General features: G+C 42.0%; 1 protein-coding gene across 1 annotated transcript; it reads left to right on the top strand.

Moving 5' to 3' along the window:
* Positions 1 to 2,679: 2,679 nt before the first annotated feature.
* LOC311113776 (creatine kinase M-type-like) lies at positions 2,680 to 16,606 on the top strand (the record flags this gene model as incomplete). Its single annotated transcript, XM_084157086.1, has 9 exons — positions 2,680 to 2,695; positions 2,966 to 3,012; positions 7,610 to 7,808; positions 10,108 to 10,262; positions 10,847 to 10,979; positions 12,062 to 12,218; positions 13,118 to 13,241; positions 14,705 to 14,894; positions 16,446 to 16,606. The coding sequence occupies 9 exons, from the start codon at positions 2,680 to 2,682 to the stop codon at positions 16,604 to 16,606; spliced, it is 1,182 nt and encodes a 393-aa protein (XP_084013212.1).
* Positions 16,607 to 16,724: the final 118 nt, after the last annotated feature.

Raw genomic sequence — 16,724 nt, 5'->3', positions numbered from 1 at the left:
GTGAAGATTACAAGCAGCCCTTCCTTAACAACTTTCACATTGAGTTTTAGGAGGAGTTTAACTTTATGGGTGTTGACAGGAAACTGTTAGATTGTGTGTGTGTGTGTGTGTGTGTGTGTGTGTGTGTGTGTGTGTGTGTGTGTGTGTGTGTGTGTGTGTGTGTGTGTGTGTCCTGTATGATAGCTCTATCGAACTCACTGCTGCTGGCTGATTTCCCAGAAGCACAAACCCACATGTTCACAGACCTCATGCATTTCTTGTAAATCGTCAAGACTTTTTCTCAAACATTATAAGAAAGTATATGGACAAAAGGTATAACAAATACAAATATAAGCTTTCTATTATTGTGATTATAAAGACTTACTGTTAAGTATTTTGCTAGAGGTCATATCATCTGTGCAGAATTTACCATAACAAACTACCAATGGGTCTCATATCTACTTGTAGTATCCTGACATTCTGGGTAGTGCAGGTTTGTTAGTGGAAAGATGGGAACAGTAGTACACCAAATGTCCTTGGAAATGCTAGTATAAGTACTGTGTCAGGTATTAGCTAGTGTCACCTGGGGACAATATAAGTTACTGTAGCAATGTTCTCCATATTTTATTATAGTAATTCGGTGGTTCATTTATTTAAAGGTACATCTCTACAGGTACATCTCAAACAGACTGTGGATGGCCTACGCTCCTCTCGAACTAAAGGTCAGACAATAAATTAAGCCTCAGTATAGCAGAGATATTACATAGTCTTTTCCACTTCTACAGAATAACGTTTTGGCAAGTCAATGAAATAAAGTTAATAAAGTATTCAGACCCCTTGACTTTTTCACATTTTGTTATGTTACAGCCTTATTCTAAAATTGATTAAGTTGTTTTTCCCCTCATCAATCTACACACAATACCCCATATTGACAAAGCAAAAACAGGTTTTTAGATTTTTTTGTAAATTTATATTAGTATTTTACATTTTGACTAGTGCCGCGATGTTGAGTTTTGGCCACGAGATAAAAATGCTACCATTCTCACAATTATCCTAAATCTCATAAGAAATTAGGTGGTGTTTTTTGTCTTACAGTAACGTTATACTATGCTATTATATCCGGTTCTATTATGTAGAATACTATCATTTTGTGATCTTGCAGATACTGATTCAGTCTTGATCGAACTTTATTTAACGAGCATCATTCTCCATTCATCACTGACATTTCTCTGGGAAGCTAAACAAGTAAAGCAGAGACTGTGCGTAAAGTAGAGAATCCCACACATGCGCAGAAGCTTCGGATTTAGCTGTCTAAAGAATTCGGATCTGCAGCCACTGGGTATTTTGAAACTTATCTTAATGGTCTCTCAGGGGCACAATCCTTGATTCTGTTTCATTTTTCTTTAGCTAAATGGTAGCCCTGCTTCTTGGTTTGCTATAAAGCTGAAGGACATGGCTGGAGAAATGTAATCAGCGGGTATCATCATTAATTGAAATTACCATTGAACAGTATTGAAGATTTTTCAGTTAAGCATAGTAAGCATAGTTAATCACATCATGACAAGCTAACAATGTATGGTTAAATAGTTAATCACAACATGACAAGAAGAGGCCTGAAACAGAGCCAGGAAATGGCTCAGGGATTTTTGAGGACACATTTTTGAGGACTAATGGCTCGGTATATGCCTATGGAGCAAAAACCACTTAAAAGTTTAACAGAGACAGGAAATGGCTCAGTATATGGCTATGGAGCAAAAACCACTTAAAAGGTTAACAGAGACAGGAAATGGCTCAGTATATGGCTATGGAGCAAAAACCACTTAAAAGGTTAACAGAGACAGGAAATGGCTCTGTTAGTTTTTAGGGCTTGGTCCCACCACCATTGTTTCAAGAAACAGATTGAATAGAAGGAAAAGAAGTCAGATTGTGCCACCATTATAAAATAAGGAAATGCGGAGCGGTCAAGAGGTGAAGATGAAACTGTATATAAACTGAGAGCTGGAAAGTTAGTTACTCTGCAGATCAGCTCGGCTCTATTGCTTATGCAATAAAGTCTATCTTAAGTCTACAAAAACTCTGGAAGTACTTTTTGTTTTATTGAGGACAAGGACAATTTTCTACATCAACAGCTGTACATATTGCAGATTGCAATTTCTTTAGAAATATATTAAATGTACCAGCGTTCAGCTAGCTTGGTCCCAGATCGTTCTGTGCTTCATGTCAACTCTTTGTCATGCCAAATATGGAGTTGATATGCACAAACAGATCTGGGATGAGGCTGGCGGTCCGTAACTTTGACTAAACATTGAGCCCTGGGGGAACCTCCTCCAAATCAGGATTCTTCCATTTAGCACCATTCACTGCTATGGTGTGCCTGTCCAAAGTCAACTCTACGTTTGTGTGAACACCCATCCACCAACCACCACATGCTAGCAGTGCTAATTCACATTGAGTTATAAAAAGACTGACATTGTTAGGGCCACGCAACATGACACCGGCGACCGTCGCACCACTTTGTAGAGATGAGCGTGTCAGGTGGGACTTGGACAGTCAAAACTGGGGATGACGAGACTAAACGGCTATTCTTAGCTCTTTTGTTCAGTGTTGAGAGAAGAGTTGGGACCGTACTATCACCTCCACCCTATACCCAGGCCACAAACTCCAGACTGCCAGCCATCAAAGTAGTTCTCACCTGACGAGATGTGGAAGATCAAACGTAAGTGGAGCCACCATTTTGTGGCATGCATGCTCTTTCACATTCGGTCAAAACGAAAATAACAAAATGACTGCATATGGCAAGTTGTTTTTCCCTACACACACACACACAGGCTACAGTTCAGCATGGCTGAGAGACATTTCCAGCCAGGCAACTAATACAACTTGGTAGAACTCACACCTTATATTCCTTTGCGTTATGATTTTGATTAGAGATTAAGAATATAAAATGCCACTGTGATGCATTCCTGATGTGAAACTTCTCTTACAGCCCCCATCACGTACGCTTTGGAAGCAAAGTACAGGACCCATCTCGAGGTAATACTTTTGGGAACCGTTTTGATCCAATCTAATTCACTGCAGGGATTGATGTTCTATATTCCTACTGTGCAGGGTAACTGACTAAGCTATGTGGACGGAGGCCATCGCAGCCTTGAAATTCCTTGTGTGTTTTCAAACATCTGGTCGGACAACAAGGCAGAGTCAAGACCAGCGTCATGTTCATTACGCACCGAATGGAAGACAATGGACTGAAACAGGGAGGGATTCCCTGGTCTTATCCCCCCTCAAAAAACGTTCATTAGGTTTCCATTGCAAAATTGTGTTAAAACATTTTCTGTTGTGTGCCCTCTTGAAACTGACCAAGGGTCAACGTCAATTCCAGTTAAACAATGAACTGAATTGGAATTGAATTCATGAACTGAAAATCCACCAGGAAAATCTCAAGATACTGTATGTCATCATTTCATTTTTTTATTATTATTGATGACTCTTCAAAAATAGAGGATTTTATATCTGTGCCATTATAGCGCATCTGTGACAGCATGGGCAGCGCCAGATGCAACAACCCATAGGAATCCCCACCCAGTTGAATACTTTAAAATGGCAGAAGCATGGTGGAAGCTGCCCATGCCAAATCAGCCATTTGGCCACTAGAGGCCTATATCATTCTCTATGGTGGAGAGTTAATTAAAGGAGTCCGCATGCTTCCCAGGCGAAACAGTTCGGAACAGTTTGTGCATATATTACGACGGCATTTTGTGACGAACCTAACGAGTGTGCTAGCATACTCCCTTAAAAGACCTTCGCTTGACAAAAAACCGTTTGTCCATTTTGAGATGCCGTAGCCAGTACTTACTCAAAATAGTCCGTATTAATCTAAGATAACTCAAGAAATCTGTCATTAATTGACATTTTTTCTGAGGAGATCTTAAGTGGGCAATTTTACGTCTAAGATGTTTGGTCCAGTATATCTCAAGTGAAATATGTTGCATGAAAACGAGTCGTCTCTCATTGAATGACAACAAAGACTATTGAAGAATCCCTACTGTTAACCAATCACAGATGAAGGGGAGTAGACTTCGGCTACTGACATCGGCTTGCCTCGAGAAAACATTAATAATAATATGCCATTTAGCAGACCCTTTTATCCAAAGCGACTTACAGTCATGTGTGCATACATTTTTACGTATGGGTGGTCCCGGGGATCGAACCCACTACCCTGGTGTTACAAGCGCCATCCTCTACCAATTGAGCTATAACAGCCAAAAAACCCTTACCGAAGTCCAAAACGAACAGAAACATCACACAATGTCATCATAATATATGCACAAACTCTTCCGAACTTTTTCGGCTGGGAAGCATGCGGAAGCCTTTACAGTGCCTTCAGAAAGTATTCATACCCCTTAACTTATTCCACATTTTGTTGTGCTACAGCCTGCTTTCAAAATGGATTAAATACATTTTTTCTCTCACCCATCTACACACAATACCCCACTATGACAAAGTGAAAACATGTTTTTAGAATTGTTTGCAAATATATTGAAAATTGAATACAGAAATCTCTCATTTACATAAGTATTCACACCCCTGAGTCAATTCATATTAGAATCACCTTTGGCAGGGATTACAGCTGTGAGTCTCTAAGAGGTTTGCACACCGGCGGGTGGCGGCCGGTTGTGACACAGCCTGGGATCGAACCGGGGTCTGTAGTGACGCCTCAAGCACTGCGATGCAGTGCCTTAGACTGCTGCGACACTCGTGAGGCCACATTATTCTTATTTATATTCTTCAAGCTCTATCAAGTTGGTAGTTGATCATTGCTAGAGAGGGATTTTCAAGTCTTAACATAGATTTTCAAGCCGATTTAAGTCAAAACTGTAACTAGGCCAACCAGGAACATATTCAATGTCGTCTTGGTAAGCAACTCCAGTGTATATTTGGCCTTGTGTTTTAGGCTATTGTCCTGCTGAAGGGTGAATTTGTCTCCCAGTGTCTGTTGGAAAGCAGCCTGAACCAGGTATTCCTCTAGGACTTTGCCTGTGCTTAGCTCTAATCTATTTACAACTTGCCAAAAAAACTCCCTTGCCGATGACAAGCATAGCCATAACATGATGCCGCCACCACCATGCTTGAAAATATGAAGTGGTACTCAATGATGTGTTGTGTTGGATTTGCCACAGAGATAATTAATTGTATTCAGGACACAAAGTTAATTTCTTTGCCACATTTTTTGAAGTTTTACTTTAGTGCCTTATTGCAAACAGGATGAATGTTTTGGAATATTTTTATTCTGTACAGGCTTCCTTCTTTTCACTCTGTCATTTAGGTTAGTATTGTGGAGTAACCACAACGTTGTTGATCCTTCCTCAGTTTTCTCCTATCACAGCCATTAAACTGACTGTTTTAAAGTCACCCCTGGCCTCATGGTGAAATCCCTGAACGGTTTCCTTCCTCTCCGACAATTGAGTTAGGAAGGACGGCTGTATCTTTGTAGTGACTGGGTGTATTGATACACCATCCAAAGTGTAATAACTTCACCATGCTCAAAGTGATATTCAATGTCAGCTTTTTTTTATGTTTTACCCATCTACCTATAGGTGCCCTTCTTTGCGAGGCATTGGAAAACCTCCCTGGTCTTTGTGGTTGAATCTTTGTGGTTGAAAGCTCAACTGAGGGACTTTACAGATAATTGTATGTGTGGGGTATAGTGATGAAGTAGTCATTCAAAAAAAAATCATGTTAAACACTATTACTGCACACAGAGTGAGTCCATGCAACTTATTATGTGACTTGTTAAGCACATTTTTACTCCTGAACTTATTTAGGCCATAACAAAGGGGTTGAATACTTATTGACTCAAGACATTTCAGCTTTTAATTTCTAATCAATTCTAAAAACATTATTTCACTTTGACATTATGGGGTGTTGTGTGTAGGCCAGTGACACTGAATCTTCAATCTTATAGAATGTCATTGTATGCTGTAGCGTTAAGATTTCCCTTCACTGGAACTAAGAGGCTTAGCCCGAAACATGAAAAATAGCCCCAGACCATTATTCCTCCTCCACCAAACTTTACAGTTGGCACTATGCATTGGGAAAGGTAGCGTTCTCTCCTGGCATCTGCCAAACCTAGATTCGTCAGTCGGACTGCCAGATGGTGAAGCGTGATTCATCACTCCAGAGAACACGTTTCCACTGCTCCAGAGTCCAATGGCGGCAAGCTTTGCACTACTCCAGCAGATGCTTGGAATTGCGCCGTGATCTTAGGCTTGTGTGCGGCTGCTCGTTTTTTTTTCTGACGTTGCTTCCAAAGGCAGCCTGGAACTCGGTAGTGAGTGTTGCAACCGACAGACGATTTTGATGCACTACGTCCTTCAGTACTCGGTGATCCCGTTCTGTGAGCTTGTGTAGCCTACCACGTCTAAGCTGAGCCAATGTTGCTCCTAGACGTTTCCACTTCACAGTAACAGCACTTACAGTTGACAGGGGCAGCTCTAGCAGGGCAGAAATTTGACGAACTGACTTGTTGGAAAGGTGGCATCCTTTGACGTTATAAGTCACTGAGCTCTTCAGTAAGGCCATTCTACTTCCAATGTTTGTCCATGGAGATTGCATGGCTGTGTGCTTGATTTTATACACCTGTCAGCAACGGGTGTGGCTGAAATAGCCGAATCCACTAATTTGAAGGGGTGTCCACGTACTTTAGTGTACATACCAGGAAAAGAGAATTGACATTTATTTTATACCATAGAACTAATCTCGCTCCCAGACACTTCTGCCCAAATGCGCAAACAAATGGTGGATCAACGTGTCAAACTTGGCCTTCGTTAGCCAATACAGAAAGACCGGGAAAAACTCCCGGTGCATAAGCATTGGTTTAATCATCTTAATCTACGAACCAATCATCTACCACAACACCTTCCCCATAACCCTCCCCCATACACTACCACCGAGCCACGACTCATAATTGTGTGATTCACTAAAATTAAATGATGACCATAGAGATGGAAAGAAGCTTCTTCATTGTATCCATGCAATTATGGCGTCTGTGACAGCCAGCATCTCCATTTTGAAGTAGTACATTTTCTTCTTCACGATAGGCTGATCCCTCCAGATGGCCTGATTGGACATGACTCCAACAGGGTCACAAGGAGGGATCAGCCAATGAAGTTGCAAGTCCCACCCAGTTAAATATATAAAAAAAATGGTGGAAGCCCTCAATGGCGCTGCCCATGCTAAAACGTTATTTTGGCCACTAGAGGCCTCTGTCATTCTCTATGACGATGAAAAAATACTTTACTCAGTAAGGTCACTCCCTATAGAATTCTATGGTCACTCCCACTAAGGCCAGCTTTGAATTGTTGATGTACCAGGCTTACATATATGTGCGGTGCAAAATAACCTGGGGATGAGGTTACCATAGAACTAACTTATTTGTATGGTATTGGTCTGCCTCTGTTTATGTGTAGGCCAGTATGGGCCATAATGTATGCATTTATATTTATGGATTGAATTTCTCATGCTATTTTATGTAGGCTACTAGTATGTTCTAGACAAACGGCCTTCAAGGCCAATAAAATTTCTACTCTATTCTACTCCTATTGTCCCGTCTGACCACATCCTGTCCACCCAGACCTTGGTCCCTACAGACCCCATGTCCCTGTTCAACCTGAAGAGAGGTTCCCCCGAAGAAGAGTTCCCTAACCTAAAATACAACTACACGTGTATGGCGAGCATCCTGACTCCAAAACTGTATGCTCGCCAGTTCAACCGCGCCACCCAGAGCGGGGTCATCTTTGATGATGTCATACGCCCGGGCCTCGAGGAACCAGGTGACGTCAACAGGCATTATGCGATCTATAGGGAACGCTTGTCGCTAGATCTCTACATGCTGAAAACAAAGGAGATTGAGGACTGTGCTATACTGTACATAGTACTAGTACCACCAGTGTAGGGGGTGGGAGAGTATATACAGTGAGGGAAAACAGTATTTGATCCCCTGCTGATTTTGTACGTTTGCCCACTGACAAAGACATGATCAGTCTATAATTTTAATGGTAGGTTTATTTGAACAGTGAGAGACAGAATAACAACAAAAATCCAGAAAAACGCATGTCAAAAATGTTATAAATTGATTTGCATTTTAATGAGGGAAATAAGTATTTGACCCCTCTGCAAAACATGACTTAGTACTTGGTGGCAAAACCCTTGTTGGCAATCACAGAGGTCAAACGTTTCTTGTAGTTGGCCACCAAGTTTGCACACATCTCAGGAGGGATTTTGTCCCACTCCTCTTCAGCTCCCTCCACATATTTTCTATGGGATTAAGGTCTGGAGACTGGCTAGGCCACTCCAGGACCTTAATGTGCTTCTTCTTGAGTCACTCCTTTGTTGCCTTGGCCGTGTGTTTTGGGTCATTGTCATGCTGGAATACCCATCCACGACCCATTTTCAATGCCCTGGCTGAGGGAAGGAGGTTCTCACCCAAGTTTGACGGTACATGGCCCCGTCCATCGTCCCTTTGATGTGGTGAAGTTGTCCTGTCCCCTTAGCAGAAAAATACCCCCAAAGCATAAAGTTTCCACCTCCATGTTTGACGGTGGGGATGGTGTTCTTGGGGTCATAGGCAGCATTCCTCCTCCTCCAAACACTGCGAGTTGAGTTGATGCCAAAGAGCTCCATTTTGGTCTCATCTGACCACAACACTTTCACCCAGTTCCCCTCTGAATCATTCAGCTGTTCATTGGCAAACGGCCGTGTATATGTGCTTTCTTGAGCAGGGGGACCTTGCGGGCGCTGCAGGATTTCAGTCCTTCACGGTGTAGTGTGTTACCAATTGTTTTCTTGGTGACTATGGTCCCAGCTGCCTTGAGATCATTGACAAGATCCTCCGTGTAGTTCTGGGCTGATTCCTCACCATTCTCATGATCATTGCAACTCCACGAGGTGAGATCTTGCATGGAGCCCCAGGCCGAGGGAGATTGACAGTTCTTTTGTGTTTCTTCCATTTGCAAATAATCGCACCAACTGTTGTCACCTTCTCACCAAGCTGCTTGGCGATGGTCTTGTAGCCCATTCCAGCCTTGTGTAGGTCTACAATCTTGTCCCTGACATCCTTGGAGAGCTCTTTGGTCTTGGCCATGGTGGAGAGTTTGGAATCTGATTGATTGCTTCTGTGGACAGGTGTCTTTTATACAGGTAACAAGCTGAGATTAGGAGCACTCCCTTTAAGAGTGTGCTCCTAATCTCAGCTCGTTACCTGTATAAAAGACACCTGGGAGCCAGAAATCTTTCTGATTGAGAGGGGGTCAAATACTTATTTCCCTCATTAAAATGCAAATCAATTTATAACATTTTTGACATGCGTTTTTCTGATTTTTTTTGTTGTTATTCTGTCTCTCACTGTTCAAATAAACCTACCATTAAAATTATAGACTGATCATTTCTTCGTCAGTGGGCAAACGTACAAAATCTGCAGGGGATCAAATACTTTTTTCCCCTCATATATATATATATATATATATATATATATATATATATATATATATATATATATATATATATATATATATATATATATATATATATATATATATATATATATATATAGCATGCGATGAGGTGGAGACTAAAGTATGTTATGTTTCCCTAGCACAGTTCCCTCACACACACACACACACCCCCCTAACTCTTAAGCCTAACCGCAAACTCTAAACCTTAAGCCTAAAATAGCATTTGAACAAATTCAGGCCCAATTATTCTTCTTTTCCTATTTTGTCAGGGCATTCCGGTGACTTGTCAGGACATTATGGTCCTGATAAGGTAGGAAAACATATATATGCTCACACACTCATGCACACCTGTGAATTAGCAATTAAAACAAACTCGCAAACCCAAAGCAATCTCTTCCACATTAAGCCAGGCTCAGTTACATCATAAAAGCAGGCATTAACGATAGCCACTTTAACAGAATACTAAAACAACAATGTCATAACACTTAGCTAATCCAAAACAACTGCTGCTGCTTACGCATTACAATGGCAGACTCTAGTGTGTGTGTGTGTGTTTGTCTGTGTGAGTGTGTACTTACTATGTGTGTGTACACTGTTCCTGTCCTGTCCTGTCCTACAGGGGAGCTTCATGGACCCATGTCTGTGGGTTGTGTGGCTGGCGACAGCCAGTCTTACATCCTCTTTTGTGACTTCTTTGATCGGGTCATTGAGGCCTACCAAAACCACAAGATGAGCAAGTTACAGGAGAGCGACTTTAATCACGACAACTTAAAGGTACTGTAGAGTGGACAGAGTGTGGTCTTATAAGTGTATCTCCATTTCACATAATAAAAAATAAAACAATTGTTAAAAAACGTTTTATTTGAAGGTTTCTTCATAATCCCAACTACGAGATTTCATGCTTTTATGAAAAAGTCAACATTTGTCATATATCGCTTGGACTATTCACACGATTTCAGTGTGCCACATTTCATAACAGACTTCTACCAAAGATGTGTGATGTGACATGTCATAAAAACTGTTGTTAGATGTTATGTCAAGCTCTCAGTAATGTTTATGACAACTATGTAGGGCATTGTGGGTTAACATTCCAATAGTGTTATCCGTAGTGGATTTGTAAATACTTCAATGTATTTAAATGCATTTATGTCTCTCTCTCTCGATCTCTCTCTCTGTGTGTGTGTCAAATACGTACTCTGTGTGTGTGTATGTATGTATGGCTGGCTGAGTAATGTATACTCTAAGTGTGTGTGTGTGTTGATGTGTAATGTATACTGTGTGTGTGTGTGTGTGTGTGTGTGTGTGTGTGTGTGTGTGTGTGTGTGTGTGTGTGTGTGTGTGTGTATGTGTGTATGCAGGGAGGTGATGACTTTGACCGTGATTACGCCTTGAGCTGCGAGGTGAGTGTGGTGCGTGGTGTGGATGACTTCAGCTTCCCTACACACTGCAGCCGGGGAGAACGTAGACAGCTCCTCATGCTGGCCAAGAAAGGTAGTGCATGCTCTGCTCTACAGTGACAATAAGGCACAAATATTACATACAGTGCAGGTTTGGTGTCTATTCGAATTTAATTTCAAATTCCATTATTGACTTCACTCATGAGGTGGAGAATTTACTTCGATTTAAATTCACATTTTTTAAATCTTCAAGTTATGGAATTGAATTGGAATAGACTGCTTTGACTTTTTTAATTGGAATTAAATTGGAATTGTAAAAACATTATCTTTGGAATTGAAATTCAATATTCTTACATTTCCCAGTTAATGGAATTAATGCACAGTATAAAAAATGTAAGATTTGTTTTTAATAATTTCACCCTCTATTCCTATATTTACAGTATAGCTAGGCTGTCTGAACAGGGACATGATCAGCCTGAAAGCCTGAGGGAATTGAATTCAAATTGGAATTTGTTGAATTGTTGGGGAGAATATTGAATTGGGAATTAAATTCTTGGAATTTACCTAACATTGGAATTCAGAGGAATTGAATTATCTCTGAATTCAAAGACTGACCTGGAATTTGAATTGTTTTAAATTGAATTTACAGGGAGCGAGAACGGAATTATAATTTAATTTGTGGAATTAACCCCAACCCTGACACAGTGTGGTACTTTATCCTCAAATGCAATTAAAACTAAGTGTAACTGAGCTCATTAATAGTAAAAAGATATGAAAACTCCAGCAGTTTAAGTTGATATATGTTTTAGGCTATTCATTTACATTTTCAGAATAATAATGAGTATGAGGGCTGCTATCAATTAACAAATATTGAGGACACCAAGCAAAAGCAATCAATGCATATCTATCCTCCTTCTCACACTGTAGTTTGAAGTAACATTTTAATGCTACATGGTGTCAGAAGGACAATACACTAATTCAGGGGTGCACAACTCAGGGCCGAGTTCCGCAGCTCGGCTGGTTGTTACTGAATCGCCCAAATAGAAATCAGTCCCTAGCTAAAAGGCAAGGACAAACATCTGCAGAACTGCTGTCATTGAAGAATGGAGCTGAGCATCCCTGCACTAACCAATCAGACCTATAACAAACATGATTGATTGACACTTCTCCTTCCAGCTCTGGAACAATTGGCAGAACAGTTGCCAGGGAAGCTGTACTCAAAGGCCGAACTGTCACAGGACAAAGAAGACAAGGGAGTGACCGTGGGAGCCCCATCCCTTTCCCAGTTGAGGAACGGGGTGGCCCGTGACTGGCCTGACTCCAGAGCTGTATGGTCAGTGCTGCTCTTTAAGTGCCTCTGGCATGTTCCCTTATTTACAGCCTAAACAGTTTATTGTGTGTGTTGTGTTTTCCTTTTTATGCACTAAGATTCTTTGTGCAATGAAAAATACATAAATATCATTTATTGTTATGTTCACACAATGTGGAAATAACAACTGCTCTAAGGTCTGTTTTGCCTTTTAGTCCACAGTAGTTGTAAACTGTATGGAGAGGTGAAACAACTGCTCTACAGCATGCTTTGCCTTTAACACATAGTTTGTTACTAACCAAATGGAGAAGTGAGGCAGTGCACTCTTCTTGTAAGTATAGGAGCAAATCCTCATGAATATCTGTGTAAATAAACCCCATGGTATTTTTGGTGCTTCGTTATCATGGTTTGAATACTATGGTGTCACAAACCCAGCTGATTCTGTAGCTCGACCCAGGTACTGTGGTTAATCAATATTACTCAAATTTTGCTAACAGTACAACGAATAGTTAGATGGTGCCTTTACACTATGGTCCTTCTAGACAGATTAAAGCTATGTTTCCAGCCTGCCAGGCTGACTTCGGTTGTCAGTGTAACCGTGTTTCCTCCAGCACATTGGTGCAGCTGGCTTCCGGGTTAAGCGGGCGTTAAGAAGCGTGGTTTGACGGGTCATGTTTCGGAGGACGCATGACTCGACCTTCGCCTCTCCCGAGCCCGTTGGGGAGTTACAGCGATGAGACAAGATCGCAATTGGATATCACGAAATTGGGGTTGAAAAAAAAGAAAATGCAGCCCGCCACTTGTTTTAGTATAAGACTGAGGGACGAGTTTTCAAATTCATAGACGTCGCTCTAGATGCAAGGACCGGCCCTGTACCTCCACTGAAAAATGATGCTGTTGTCATGACCATTCCCACTCTACAGGATCAGTAAAGACGGGACCCTGGTGGTATGGGTCAACATTGACGACCACCTCAGATTGGTGACCACGCGAGATGACGCCAACATCGCAGAGGCCTTCCAATGTATCTGTGTCAACCTCCTTAAGGTTGGTACCCTCAGAAGGCACGGATCCTGAATGCATGATTACCTTAAAGTTGAACTGACAGCATTTTAGCAACGTGAAATCTTATTAAAATCTGTTCATATACAACATTAAATCTTATTCAAATCTGTTCATATACACCGAGGATGAATATGACACTTTTAAAAACATTTTCTGACAAGCGAGCACTTAGACATGGTCATTTACAAGTTTAAATAAATTATTTAGCAATATTGAGTGGGAAAGCGGCCGTGCGCTTGGACGATCGTCTGAGACCAGCCACCCGGACAGCTGATGAAACTGAGGAGTATTTCTGTCTGTAATAAAGCCCTTTTGTGGGGAAAAACTCATTCTGATTGGCTGGGCCTGGCTCTCCAGTGGGTGGGCCTGGCTCCCAAGTGGGTGGGCCTATCCCAGGCCCACCCATGGCTGTGCCCCTGCCCAGTCAAGTGAAATCCATAGATTAGGGCCTAATGAATTTATTTCAATTGACTAATTTCCTTATATGAACTGTAACTCAGTAAACTCGTTGAAATTTATATTTTTGTTCAGTACAGATACGCTAGCCTTTTAGCCACGTTATGACTGATTTGTGATCATTACCCCTTGCCTTGCTAGTTTGATTGTATTGTAATTACCAGCCTTAGTTACATTCGCCCGTTTTTGTAAAAAAGATTGAGCCATTGAAACTGAAACCGCGTATCCCGAATGGAGGCAACAAACATTGTACCAGGCCAGCTGTGATTTACAACCTGATAGCAATATTTGCAATATTTGACTCCTGAGTGGCGCAGTGGTCTAAGGCACTGCATCGCAGTGCTAACTGTGCCACTAGAGATCCTGGTTCGAATCCAGGCTCTGTCGCAGCCGGCCGCGACCGGGAGACTCATGGGCGGCGCACAATTGGCCCAGCGTCGTCCAGGGTAGGGGAGGGAATGGCCGGCAGGGATGTAGCTCAGTTGATAGAGCATGGCGTTTGCAACGCCAGGGTTGTGGGTTCAATTCCCACGGGGGGCCAGTATAAAAAAAAAAAAATGCAAGTCGCTCTGGATAAGAGCGTCTGCTAAATGACGTAAATGTAAATTTCTGGGACTACCAAGAAATGTACTGGTGAATTATATGAATCATGCATTGAACTGCATCAATCTATTTTGACAACAATGCCTTAGTGTACGTCATGGAATGTTGCGGCAAATATAACCTATTTTTAAACCCTCTTATAAAGCTAGTTTTGTGGCATAAATTTAAATTTCTGATTCCTACCACCAAACGTGTACCCTTTTCACACTACTGAGCCAAGTCCCAACTAAGCTCTACAGCGCTCGCGTACGGTTTGGGTCAGCATGATAGTATGAAAGTGGTATGGCTGTCCAATCCAAACTTCTGTGCTGGTGAACAAAACTAGTCTGTTAATCGATATTTAATGGGCCAAAGCTAATATGAGCTATGACCATCTCGTTGTCCAGTTGGAGGCGCTGTACAAAAAGCTGAGGCACCCGTTCATCTGGAAGCAGCAGCTGGGCTGGGTAGTGAGCTCTCCAGCAGACGTGGGGACCGGCCTGAGGGCTAGCGTTCGTGTCAAGCTGCAACTCCTGCCCAGACACAAACGTCTGGAAGACGTCCTCAAGAGACTGCGCCTTCGCATGGACAAAACCGGTAATGCAGATGGGGGGGGGGGGGCTGAAATTATTTTAGTGTGAAACTAATTTGAGTAAAAAATAAATACATTCTGAATTTCAGCAATTCCTTAGCACATTTGACAGAGTTTTTGTACAATTGGCGTTGGTAAAATTTACATAGGTCATGAATTGTTCTTCTAGATATTCTGATGAGTATAACTTTATAGTGTATATTACACCTATACACAAAAGTATGTGGACACCCCTTCAAATAAGTGGATTCGCTATTTCAGCTACACCTGTTGCTGACCGGTGTATAAAATCGAGCACACAGCCATGCAATCTCTATAGACAAACTTTGGCAGTAGAATGGGCTTACTGAAGAGCTCAGTGACTTTCAACGTGGCACCGTCATAGGATGGCACCTTTCCAACAAGTCAGTTCGTCAAATGTCTGCCCTGCTTGAGCTGTCAACTGTAAGTGCTGTTATTGTGAAGTGGAGATATCTAGGAGCAACAACGGCTCAGCCACGAAGTGGTACGCCACACAAGCTCACAGAATAGGCCACTGAGTGCTGAAGCACTTAGTGTGTAAAAATGGTCTGTCCTCAGTTGCAACACTCACTACCGAGTTCCAAAATGCCTCTGGAAGCAACGTCAGCACAATAACTGTTCGTCGGGAGCTTCATGAAATGGGTTTCCATGGCTGAACAGCCATGCACAATGACAAGCTCGCCGCCATTGGACTCTGGAGCAGTGGAAACGCATTCTCTCGAGTGATGAATCACGCTTCACCATCTGGCAGTCAGACAGACAAATCTGGGTTTGGCGGATGCCAGGAGAACGCTACCTGCCCCAATGCATAGTGCAAACTGTAAAGTTTGGTGGAGGAGGAATAATGGTCTGGGGCTGTTTTCATGGTCCGGGCTAGGCCCCTTAGTTCCAGTGAATGGAAATCTTAATGCTACAGCATACAATGACATTTTATACGATTCTGTGCTTCCAACTTTGTGGCCACAGTTTGGGGAAGGCCCATTCCTGTTTCAGCATGACATTGCCCCCGTGCACAAAGCGAGGTCTATACATAAATGGTTTGTCGAGATCGGTGTGGAAGAACTTGACTGACCTGCACAGAGCCCTGACTTCAACCCCATCGAACACCTTTGGGATGAATTGGAACGCCGACTGCGAGCAAGGCCTAATTTCCCAACATCAGTGCCCGACCTCACTAATGCTCTTGTGGCTGAATGGAAGCAAGTCCCCGCAGCAATGTTCCAACATCTAGTGGAAAGCCTTCCCAGAAAAGGGAGGACCCAATCCATATTAATGCCCATGATTTTGGAATGAAATGTTTTCGATGAGCAGGTGTCCACATACTTTTGGTCATGTAGTGTATAATATGTGTATATATAAAATGTGTGTATATAGTATCTACATACGCTATAAGTTAGTGACTTTAAACTGTTTATTTACAAGGATTTTAAAAAATCTATACTCTTAGAATTTCCTACAACTTCACAAGGAAGTCGTTACATACCTTACTTTAATATGGTTGAAATAACTGAAGTTTCTTACCTCTTTCTCCTTAGACTGCAGTGAGGTGTATAACATCAGTAATGCCCAGACAATCGGCTTGGACGAGGTCGGGTTCACGCAGCTAGTGGTGGACGGGGTCAAGCTGCTCATCCGCATGGAGAAGAGGTTAGAGGGCGAAGAGAAAATCGATGATCTGGTGCCTTTACAGAAGTAGAGCTGAGGAAGATGGGAGGAAGAGGGAATCCTGTCCTAACCAACACAAACCTCACATTTTAGTAGTTTGACTGGTAGCGTGCTATCATAATACTGTAAAGGGCTTTTGTAAGAATGAC

Source organism: Coregonus lavaretus (assembly GCF_964263955.1).
Source record: "Coregonus lavaretus genome assembly, chromosome: 40".
Lineage (NCBI taxonomy): Eukaryota > Metazoa > Chordata > Actinopteri > Salmoniformes > Salmonidae > Coregonus > Coregonus lavaretus.
This window is presented reverse-complemented; position numbering and strand designations above follow the sequence as displayed.